Genomic DNA, 12,500 nt, shown 5'->3' on the forward strand with positions numbered 1-12,500 from the left:
TCTATGTGATGATGTCATTAGGTCAGATTGAGTAGGATCTGATGCACGCACACACACACACACACACACACACGCACACTAAGTCATTTACACTATCTGACACAGCTGTGTTTAAAATAAAACAGGAAGTTAAGTTCTGGGCGTCCGGTCAGAGGAGAACTGGTCTCAACTGAGTCTGGTTTCTCCCAAGGTTTTTTTTCTTCATTCTGTATGGATGGGGTTCTGGTTCCTCTGTCTTCTTTGTTGGGGACACTTAACTTCTAGAGATTATAGTTGAATTGATTCCAGAGACCGTCTCTGCATTTAATAACAAACTGGTCACTCTCTTCATTATACATCCCTGTCATTATACTGTTCAGTGCTTTGATGAAACCTGTGTTGTTAAAAGCGCTATATAAATAAAAATGATTGATTGACTGATTGATCTGATCAGACTCCAGCGCCATCTAGAGTTTCACGCCAGATCTCTCTATTAAACCGATTTCCACTGATTAAAATGTATATCATAAACAGTAACCATTTTAAAGAAAAGTAATGTTTTGTTATAGTCACAGGGTTAGTTTTTGAGTCACATTTAAACTTTCACCTCTGTTCCTCTGTGATGGAGCTCTCAGATACGTACCGACAGAGCACTTCAGCGTCAAAGTATCTGGAATGTCTGTGGTCGATGATGATCAGATCGTGGTTCTTCTCCTGGAAACTCTCCAACGCCGCTTCTGGCGTTCGGGCCACATTACACCTGAATCCGGCGCTCACACGCCCAGCAGAAGCTATTACTCTGAGCATCGTCTTTGGCAAACACTAACAGTACCTGCAACACATGAGCAGTCATCAGTGTGAGGCGGGGCTTGGCTCAATAACAGGAACACAATACAAGGTTCAGAACGAGACGCTGTGTTTGAGTGGACGGACAGCTCTGATGCTCAGTGTGTGTTCTGAGGGAATGTGGGATCGGCTGGGAAGACAAAAACAGGAAAAGGAAATCGCCGTTTCACTTTCCAGTAATTAAAGCCATGCAACACTAGTACAACACTTCAGCACGAACCTCAACGCTAATGCCAACCTAATGCTAATGCCAAGCCAACATTAGCTATGTTTCCATCTAAAGATGTGAATTTAACCAACGCAAAAAACTGAAATATTTCAGAAAACATTGGATTAAAGCACTGTTTTCATTCAAATGACAATTAATATCACTTATATAAGTAAGAGAAGCCACTAAATATAATAATTTTCATATAAAATATACAATTTGAATAGGATTGTTCATTTTAACCGATAAGAACATATAAAAAAAAAAATAAACAAAATGAGATGTTTTCATATCTGCGATGTCTTTCAATGCCAAAAGAACTGATTAGGCCATGAAGGCTACTTCACTCATTTTCAAGTGTCCAGAGGAGCCTGCAGGATTTCTTACAAAGATTTTTTTTTTCCGATCGTTTTGAGATTTGAGATCATGAGATTTTTTTTAGATTTTAGTTAAATCATAGTTCGATGTTTGAATAATTCAGCCTTCTAAAATCATCATGACTTGCCTAAAATAAAATGTATAGATATAAGACCGTTCAAGCACATCATAATGTTAGTTTAAATCTTTCATTTAATTTAATCGCCACAGAAGGATATAGAGACTGCTTCACCTAGAAACCTTAGAAAACATCCAAACCAAATTAAGAGCAACAATTTAATTGACGTTCAACAAATAAAAACTTTATAATACATATTTTTTTATATCAGTGCTGATAATGAAAAAGATCCATTAGGATCAGCTTTCTAAGACGTTCTGACCTCTACTGGTGTTAGACACGTGTCAGGACCTACTCACTGAAGAAATCATACTCTAGATTTAATTGATGTTAATGTTGTTGAAATTCTGCAGCAAAGTGATGATATTTCAGATCACTATCTAGTCTTGTGTGAACTCTGTATAGATAAAACCCTAAACTCTGGACCTTATTACGAGTATGATAGGACCATCACCTCCACCACAAAATAATGATTTCTAAGTAACCTCTCAATTAAAGATTTAGCTCATCCAATAGCACAGAAATACTTGATGTTATAGAAACCATTGGAGGGGGGGGGGCTGTTCAGATGCTTTGCGCTTCTCAATCGATTCTGAATATTTAAGAGTTTTTCCCTGTATATGGCACGCTGTGTGCATGCTCTAAGACACGTGGACACTGCTTGACAGTGTGTGCTTCCCTCCACCACATTTAAGATATTCTTTAGATATGCTTTCATTTATCTGGTTTGGAACGCAGTGCTATTAGGAGCATTCACGTGCACACTGTGTTTGTCTGTCCTGAAGCGGATTATCACACCATCACTTACGTCTTCAGAGCAGGGCAAAAGACAGATTTGTGTCTTCGTCTGAATGCAGTCTGTTAAAGCGGTGACGTTTAGATATGATCTCATCAGTAATAGTCAAATGGCAACAATGCAGGAAAACTATTGCCTGTTAACTTTCAGATACTCAAAGAACACTTATTTTAAACCACTGTTTAAAAAAGAAGCCTGCTTATATGATAACAAAACATTTATGAAATTTTGCACAAAATAAATTTGATTTAATATGTAGCCATGTAATATCAAGAACAGAGAAGGGAGGTTTCTCACCTCTGTGAAGTTTCCCCCCCGACGAATTGGGGACACTCAATTTCTTAGTCGGGGACACTAAGTTAATAATTGCGATTATCATAAATTTTCCCATTGAAACTGACCTGATCTAGACAATGATGCCTCTGTATTCAATAATGAAATTCCTTTAGCTGAAAAATGAGCGCTTAATCTTGTCATTATACATCAGACTGTTGGCCGTTTCTATGGCAACCAGAACTTCTAACAGCGCTGACTTCACAGATCAGTGATTGGCTATTTTATTTAGAAGGCGGGCTTCTTGTGATTGATCGACATTTTTCCCCATTCAAACCTAAACGGGTGACACGTCTTCTATAGAATTCTGTAGACGTTGGATGTCTCTGGTGCCGTCGCTCCGTCACGGAGTCAGGGATTTTGAGGCACGCAGTCTGTCAAACCCCCGTTTCTAAACATTAGGGGTCTTTCGTATCGTGTGACGTGTCTGCGGAAGTGCAGTGGATTCACAGAGCTATAATTTACATCTTCTCACGGGAGCTCCAGAAATCCCAGGACACAGGAGTCGGGGCGGATTCACTCAACCTTCCTTAATTTAGCTTAAAGAATTAATGAGCGATAATGAAACTCCTAATATAGAACACACTCTCATGCACACACAATAATGAGGATGAAGTCTGATATTCTGCATGTGCACACTGTTCACGTTGTTTAATGGAGTTAGTACAGAAACCAAGCATAACACATGAACATGTATGAGAGTGGAAGAGTACCTGCAGCTGATCTTCATAGAGCTTCATTGGTCCAAACTGCACCTCCGTTAACGTGCTCTGAAACAACAGTGAAGAACAAGCACTTAATGACCTGATCGACACCGGATCTGTGGATCTCAGAGCGGATGAATGATTCCAGCATCCTCCCTGATGATGTCTAGTTACCATGGAAACCATTCCTCCACGGGACAGCATCCCAAAAGAGACAACATGAGAAGGGAACGGAAACACATACACACACACACACACACACACATTTTTAACATTTGGTCTCGAAAAAGTTTTTTTTTTTTTTTTTATCCCTGACAGACTTAATCTAAAAAGAACAGCTATTAATATTATTATTATTATTACCACCAACCAGGTAAATACAAACTGATAACTGCCAAAATGACCAGTTAAAGTTAAAATAAAAGGAATTAAATTCAGATTACATAAAAGAATTACATTGAAAATGTTTAAAAATATACAAAAATACACCGATCGAGCCTCAAAAATTGATTACTGCAAAAAAAGTGTTTGAGGAACAAAGGAACAGATCACTAGAACAAGCGGCAGGTCTGTTAGACACACAGGTAAAAAAACAAAAAAAACAAGCACACTTCCATAAATGTAATTAAAGAGCTTTATTTTTGTGAACTAATTTTGTACTTGATACATCTTTCTCAAGTGTAACACTAGTGCTAACTAAATACATTTTTTTTTTAAATGTGCATTTTAGTTCATATTCATGGTGTCTCAGAAAAGCACAGTTGAGTACATTTAGATAATCCTAAATTTCTCTAAATCATCATTTTTAGTATATTAAGTACACACTTGGTGTGCTATTTGTCTGGATATAAGCATCTGATTCAAGTTCATCACTGTCTATCACTGCATTTTAAGATTTGATTCCACAGTTAAATAATAAAATAAAATAAAACGTCCACTGCGTTCATGTGATTGGCTACAATGCTTAACACTTACAAAACACTTTAGAAATAGAATCTCTCTACAGAAAACACTCTCAGAGATACACATGAGATGAAAATAGTGAGTGAAACTGGTTTACTGTCTACACACACGTATCACCCAACAATCACGAGTCACGTTTTAGAAATAAATAAGTATAATTTGGAGAAATCTGAATAAAATGAATCTTCCTGAAAGCGACGTGTGTATCTTGATCTCAGGATTTGTTCCAGTTATTAAGAACACTACAAAAAATGAGATTAATTGGCCAAAACCAGTTCAGTTATAATGTAGTAGACAAACACACTCCTGCTGCTCAGAATCACAGAAAAAACATCCCTTTCAACTGATTAATGTTATTATTATTATTATTATTATTAATGATGTTAAAAAGCACCCTCTAATGCAGGGTGGTCAGTCGGACTCAAGGAGCACAAATATTCAGATGTTTTTGCGTGACTTCCGTCAGGTGCACGAACTGAAGGGAAAACACAGAAAATCATCAGAATGACTTACACAAAAATCCATTCTTAAAGGAGTGTGTGGATTAGACACGACGAACAGAATCAAATCAGCTGTGAATTCATTACATAACACACACGCTTAGAGTGTATTTACACAAAGACCTGTGTGTGTGTGTGTGTGTTCTGCTCATGGACAGTGACACTGTGGCCTCGTTTCTAATGAGATTAGTAAACCACCATCAGCTTGCACACATCTCACGCAAGCGCTCCATCTGAAGCCCGTCTTCCTTTGTGAACTTTCATTCCTTTCATTCACATTCACATTCAATGTAATTGGCCGAGCTAATGTTAGACCCGCCCCCTTTCCTAAACCAGCTCCACTCATGTTCATTCACGCTTTCATACAGACCAACTCTGATCAGTGATTTCTTCAGAAGATGTGTGTTGTTGCCTGTTAGTCGGTCAGTCATTTAGTTAGTAACCCATTAAAGAGCAGCACCAAACCCTGAAGTGTCTCACAGATCCTTGCTCATCTGCACGCATGAAAACCTCAAACGTGACCAGACGGATCCGTGTGAAACCAGCAGAGAAACAGCACACACTCAGTGACACGACCTAGACACACACACACACACACACACACACACTGCATCCTGTCTGCTCACACACACACACACACACACACACACACACTCTGCAGCAGTGGCTTTCCACTGAAGTCAATAACAGGAAAGTGGATGACATTGTTGAGAGGGCAGACGTCAGAGTGAGAGATATAGAGGGCAAACTGCTTCCTCACGGCTCACTTCAGGGAGCAGCGCTGGGGACGAGACGCGCACACACACACACACACACACACACACACACACACACACACTACAGGTACAGAGAGCCACTCACACCTCAGGTGTCTCCTGACAGTCATGTGTGGAAAAACACGACTTCTGCTCCGCTGGGAATAATAATGCGACAGCAAACAACATCTGATAACACACCAGAGTTTACTAACATAACCAGACTAAACGAACTGAGACACAAACACTGCGCCAGGGTTCATCTGACTTGATTACAGGTACCGTCATTTACAGGTTAAAGTTACTGCAGGAACTATTCACCCAAAAATGGAAATGCAGTCATCATTTATTCACCCTGGAGTAGATCCAGACCTGTTTTAATTCCTTTGTTCTGCTGAACACAAAGATATTTTGAAGAAAGTTAGTAACCAGACTGTTTTGGGTGACCACTGACTTTGGTGACCCAAAATACCTTCCTTTGAGTTCTATTGTGAACTATTCCTTTAGATAGTTAGCCTAAAACAGTTTTAATAGTTAGAGCTAAGGTTAACTCTAGTCTAACATGTATATGCATTTTACGTTTAGGATGAGCTCACTGAACACAAACAGCTCGTCCTGGTCAAAGATGAGCAACGCTGTGCAGCTGAAGACACACACACACACACACACACACACACAACATGACATCAGAAAGACACAGCAACAGCTGCAAGACAGAGGAGACACTTAAACAATAAATCTCTCTGTGTGTGTGTGTGTGTGTGTGTGTGTGTGTGTAAAACAAGTATGTCAGAAAAGAGCATGAGTGAATGTGTGTTAGAACAGCGATGAAGGTCCTCCTCCTCCTCCTCCTCCTCCTCAGGCCTCATTCAGTGAACACTCACTCTCCAGGTATTTTTGTCCTGATCCAGATTAGCACTCAATCCTGCTAATGCTGAGCCGCTCTTAGCTTCACTGACACACGCAACACTGCATCGCTCTCTCTCACTTACTCTGACACTGCAACTCTCTCTCTCACACACACACACACACACACACACTCTGACACTGCAACTCTCTCTCACACACACACACACACACTCTGACACTGCAACTCTCACACACACACACACACACACACACACACTACGAGTATCAAAACATCATTATTGTGCAATTTCTGTAACATTTGAATTTTTCATTTAGTACAATATTTAGGCATTGCAACAGTTTATTGTCATTTTTACTAGCATGTGCTACTGGATTCGTATGCCTGCAGAATAACATCGGTTTCATAGAGAATTAAACAAGTTTCTGGGGCAGACCTGATCTGTTGAAGAGAGATAGTCTTCATCTCTCCTGGGGTGGTGCCGTTCTTCTCTCTAGAAATATGGCACATAGTCTTATAGTTTGTATTTGACTAACTAGATCCCGGGTCAGGAAGCAGACAGACTGGCTAAACCGAGCGTCTGCTAGCCTCCTCACATCACAGAAGGACATAGAGACTCTTTCACCTAGATATCACACTATAGAGACCGTGTCTGTTCCCTGAATTACAAGTAAAGAAAACGTCCAAACCAAATTAAGAGCAACAATTTAACTGAAGATACTAAAGCCCCTTATATAAATGATTTGATCAATAATAATAATAATAATAACCTAGATTTGTTTTGTTTGACAGAAACCTGATGAATGCATTACTAAATAAATAAATCTACTAAACTAAATAAATAAATCCACCCTCCAAAACTACTACTATAAAAATGAACCACGCCCAAAAGGTAAAGGGGGAGGTGTTGCTACAATTTATAGCAATATTCCCAGGACTTCTCAGAGAGCAGGCTTTAAATAGAACTCGTTTGATGATATAGTGCTGCATATAACATTATCTGAGGATTTCCAGTCTGATCATAGTACTGGGACTGTTCTCATTAGAGTTACTGATGACCTGCTCCTATCATCTGATCTGCTTGTTTGAGTGCTACAAGGATCTCTAGCAGCGTTCCACAACATTCTCTTGAAGAGACTAGAAAACTCTGTTGACAATCAGAGCATGCTTCACATCATATCTTTCAAAATCATGTTTCTAGCATCTGTATAACGGCGTATTTCCAGCTCAAAAACATCTAAGTTGTGACCTATGCAACAAATGCACATGTTAATTCATGTGTTTCTTACCTTGAAGTTAGACTACTATAATGCTTCATTGGGTGCTTTTTCTGCACACTTGAGTCCTTACTAGAACCAGGAAGTGATCATATTAGCCCGGTTCTCTCATCATTGCACTGGTTCCCTATTAAACATTGGATAGATTTTAAACTCCTGTTAATTACTTATAAAGCCCTGAAAGGTTTAGCTCCTCTTTACTTGAGCAAGCTCCTATCACATTATAGTCCTCCATGTCCACTGCGTTCTCAAAACTGAAAAAAGAAATGAAGTGTCCCCACTTACCTAATAATACCTAGAATATCAAAATCTACTGCGGGCGCCAGATCCTTTTTCCCATTTAGTACCCCATCTCCCTAACTCTGTTCAGGAGGCAGACACACTCTGTCAGTTTAAATCTAAATTAAAGACCCATTTCTTTAATCTGGTTTACACGTTACACTTCTATTATTCAAACTACAGGATTTTTAGTCTACATTAATTAGATCAGCAGGAATATCTGCATATAATGAAAAATTAAGTGTTTAATCCTTAATACAATACTATCACTCTATTCTATTTGATACTGTTCACTGCTTTGATGCAATCTGTAAAAAGTGCCATATAAAAAAAAGTGATTGATTGTACTGCATAAAAAAAAAGCTTGCTGTTATCCTTCTGGTCTCTATTGTGACCATCAAGATATATTTGAATGCATATATTAATACTAGAGACCCTACAGATAATGTGTACCCAAATCTGTCATATCTTTACGTTAACATACTTTACTAGCCCTTTGATGCAGTTAACATCGTCTCAAGATGCAAAGCAGGGAACAAACAGCTTTGGTCATGTGACAATCTGCACTAATCATGTGAAGCTCCACATTTAATTGAGACCTTTGTTTTTCATATTTGCACTAAAATCAGTCAGTTAGGTTTTTAAAACATTACAAAAGAAAAACTTTTATGTTGACTATTTTGACCGGTGGGATTAACTGGGTTAACACCAGTATTACTATCAACACCGTCCATCGCAACAAGCCTAGCTCACACTCACACGCAGTCACTCACACACACACACACACACACACACACACACACACACACGCATGCATGCACGCAACCACTCACACACACAGGCACTAACACACACACACACGCACAGGCACTCACTCACACACACACACAGGCACAGGCACTCACTCACACACACGCACAGGCACTCACTCACACACACACACACGCATGCAGCCACTAACACACACAGGCACTCACACACACACACACACACGCATACAGTCTCACACACACACACACACACATACAGTCTCACACACACACACACGCACACGCATACAGTCTCACACACACACACACACACGCATACAGTCTCACACACACACACACACGCATACAGTCTCACACACACACACACGCGCACACGCATACAGTCTCACACACACACGCGCACACGCATACAGTCTCACACACACACGCGCGCACACACACACGCCGATTCTTGATGAACACTGGTGGGACTAAGAGTCAAACAGACTGAAGAGACCCAGTGAGACACACAGCAGGGCCGATGCAGGCTCATCACTGAACACTGTGTGAATGAGCGACACACCGCACACAGCAGAAGCTCCGTTTAACCTGGTGAAATTGTGACCGTTTTAAAGTTTCTAAAGCATTAACAAAAATGTTAAAAAATATTTAAAGAATGTCACACAGTCTTTATGACTTCATAAGAGTTTGTTCATCTGTTGTAATCACTGTAGTAAAGACTTTGAGTAGCACTTCATCTTGGTCCTGTTCTGCATGTTTGTACTACACCGTATTCAAAATAATTACAAAAGCTGAGTAATAACTAGACACTAACCCAGAACCTACCCCTACATCTAACTTTAACCTGTCCCCTTACCTTACATTACCCAGTACTTCCTTAGGTAAGTATCTAAGTACACTGTAAGTACATGTAAGTGCAACCTGAATCTGTCATGAAGGAATCATCATCATTCTTTTCTTTTTTTTTTTTTTTTACATCATTCAATTACAATAGTATTTTAAAATAAAACAAAACATTTGGGGGAAAAAGTACTATAGGACTTATAAACATAAAATATGAACATATGACGCAGTAAGAGTAAAATATACTCTCAGATTATATTGTCATCCAGATTTGTACAACAGTGTTTGAAAATAAAAATGTTGTTTAAAAAAAATATATATATATACTCTCAGGTTAAAGTATTATACAAAAATAAAACACAGGGACATCTGACTGCAGCAAACACACACGTGTGTGAGCCACAGGGGCTGCTGGGAATGATGATGATGATGATGATGATGATGATGATGTCACTTCCCTCCAGGAAGAACGGTTAATACACACTGTCAGCTCAACTCGTCCCTGTGCTGCACTACTTCCTGTCTGTGCCGTTCAGATCAGCACAAATTAGACGTCAGTCACACACAAACACCTGTCAATCATTTAATAACAAAACACACACACACACACACACACACACACACACCCAAAGAGGGGCTTCACACTGACATCTACAGAGACAAGTCAAACACAAACCAAGCATTGTGTGTTTAGAATGAAATACACATACAGAATGGATTTGACATTCAATCATCCACAAACTTTATCCCTTAAATAACACTCTCTCACACACACACACACACACACACACACAGGCTGAATCCGGTACTGAGGGTTAGAAACGCAGAACAGTGGAGCCTCAGCCAAGGCCAGATAAACCACTAACCCTATATCAGCACCATGCACACACACACACACACACACACACACACAAAATACATTAATACACAAAGAGGAATGTGTTGTGAGACATGAGAAAACCATCGTCAGACCTTGTACTTGAGTCTTATCATGGACAGAAAGTCACACAGATGCTGCTGTGCCCTTGATTAACACACACACACACACACACACACACACACACACACACCTGATTGATGAATGAGCAAACGAATCAGCAGCAGCATCTCTGTTCAGACAGTGTGTATTAAATGAACCGGCTGTATTCTATGAGTGTTATCATTAGCAGGTGCATCACTATTAGCAGATAATATTTCTTCTGAACATATATTTCAATCAGCAGCTGGATATAGTTCTGGAAGATAGTGTTATTACAATAGAACTAGTACATATTTTTGTTGTTAGCAGAGTTATTAAACACCATCAGCGTCTACAGTAAACTGTCAATGTGTTGTCTGAATATAGATCTTTTTCCTTTTTTTTTTACATGAATAATCATCCTAAGCGGTAATAAATATAAATAAAAACAAACAAACTACAATTTAAAAATGTAAACAACTTTACACCTCAAACAATAAAAAGTTTAACAATAACAAAAATGTTTCAGAAAACTCTTGGTTATCTAGATATAAAGTGTTGTGTTCCGGGCGTCCTGCGTTAGATCCCGCCCCTATCTCTCTCTCGCTTCACTTCCTGTCTCCTCTAAACTCTCCTAAAACAATAAATAAAAGGCAAGAATGCTAAAAATAAATCTTTAAAAGAAATACATAAACCTAATTCAATTCAGCGGAATGACTTTGAAGGCACATTAAGATTAAAGCCAGATCCTTTCTTTCATGCTGTAACAGATTACCAAAAAGAAAACTGTAGGGCGGAGTTTGATTCAGTGCTTTAGTAGCTGATTGGATGTTGAGATGTGGGCGTGGCTCTCAACCTGTCTGCTGTTAATTGTGTACAAAAATAGAAATAAATCGGGCCACAAAACGGTTAAACAAAGAAAATGCATGAATGAGTCGCTCGTAAACATGCATTTAGAGAACAGAACGCTGGAACTGATGAAGCATTAAGCTGAAAACTCATCAGCTGATCTAATGAACATAGATGAAGAGATTTAGCACCTGTTCATTCACCCTATTCTCATCCATACTAGCATACTGACGTTCTCTAGTATGCATGTTTAGTCATTCAGTCCAGATCTGACAGCGCCATCACATTCATCACAAAGTATCAGCACGCACAACAGCAGGATTTGTTTTTGGACCCGTGGTATTCTAATGAAGTACGTACTGCAGTCTGTATCAAATAACTGCTGAACACAGACGGACACAAGTGCACTAAACACACACGTCAGTGTGACATTATCAGCAGCCAACAGACGACGAGTTTCCAAACATTCGCTGTAGCACTCAGTATGCGACACTAGCGTGAGTATGCAGCGCGCAGGATCAGAGACGCCGATCAAGTACGCGTCCAGAAGACACTTTAAAGGGTTAAAATGCGAGAGGAACGAACAAAGCTGCGAGACTGTGTGTCTTCTGTGGAGAAACGTGTGTCAGTCACTGAGTGAAGTGAAGTGACACACAGTGGCCTACATAATGACGGTTTCTCTGAGAACTGTGTCTCTCACACACACACACACACACTCACTCACTCACTCACCTGACAGGCGTTGCTGGGCTTGATGTGGCCCGGCTGAGGGCAGTTCTGCTGCGGCGAGTCCTCGGACTCTTTCCCGCTGTGATAAACCACCCGATCGGAGATGTGGATGCTGGAGGCGCAGCCCATCATTCAGCCGCGACGCGACGCGACGCTCCGCTCGTTCTGCGCTAATAGGAATGTTTCTCTGTCAGATCATCCAGACGATCGGATAGATCGGATCTATCGAGTCTCTGGTTCAAACAGAAGCTCCGCTCATGGTGCTCCCGCCGCCGCCGCCTCAGCGCTTTACTGGCGCCCGTTACTCCTCATCGTCGCGGTCGGTCCGCGCGAGAACTTCGCCTCTT

At 40.1% G+C, this 12,500-nt stretch overlaps 1 protein-coding gene across 1 annotated transcript in view; it reads right to left on the reverse strand.

Moving 5' to 3' along the window:
• The window catches only part of pde8a (phosphodiesterase 8A), a 22,230-nt gene that overhangs the window by 8,621 nt on the left and 1,109 nt on the right, over nt 1-12,500 (reverse strand). Inside the window, 4 exon segments of the mRNA XM_043264476.1 lie at nt 623-748; nt 750-811; nt 3,372-3,428; nt 12,157-12,500. The exon segment at nt 12,157-12,500 is cut by the window's right edge and continues 1,109 nt beyond it. Coding sequence (XP_043120411.1) covers nt 623-748; nt 750-811; nt 3,372-3,428; nt 12,157-12,285 — 374 coding nt within the window. The 5' untranslated portion in view covers nt 12,286-12,500.

The sequence above is a fragment of the Puntigrus tetrazona genome, chromosome 18, assembly GCF_018831695.1.
Source record: "Puntigrus tetrazona isolate hp1 chromosome 18, ASM1883169v1, whole genome shotgun sequence".
NCBI lineage: Eukaryota > Metazoa > Chordata > Actinopteri > Cypriniformes > Cyprinidae > Puntigrus > Puntigrus tetrazona.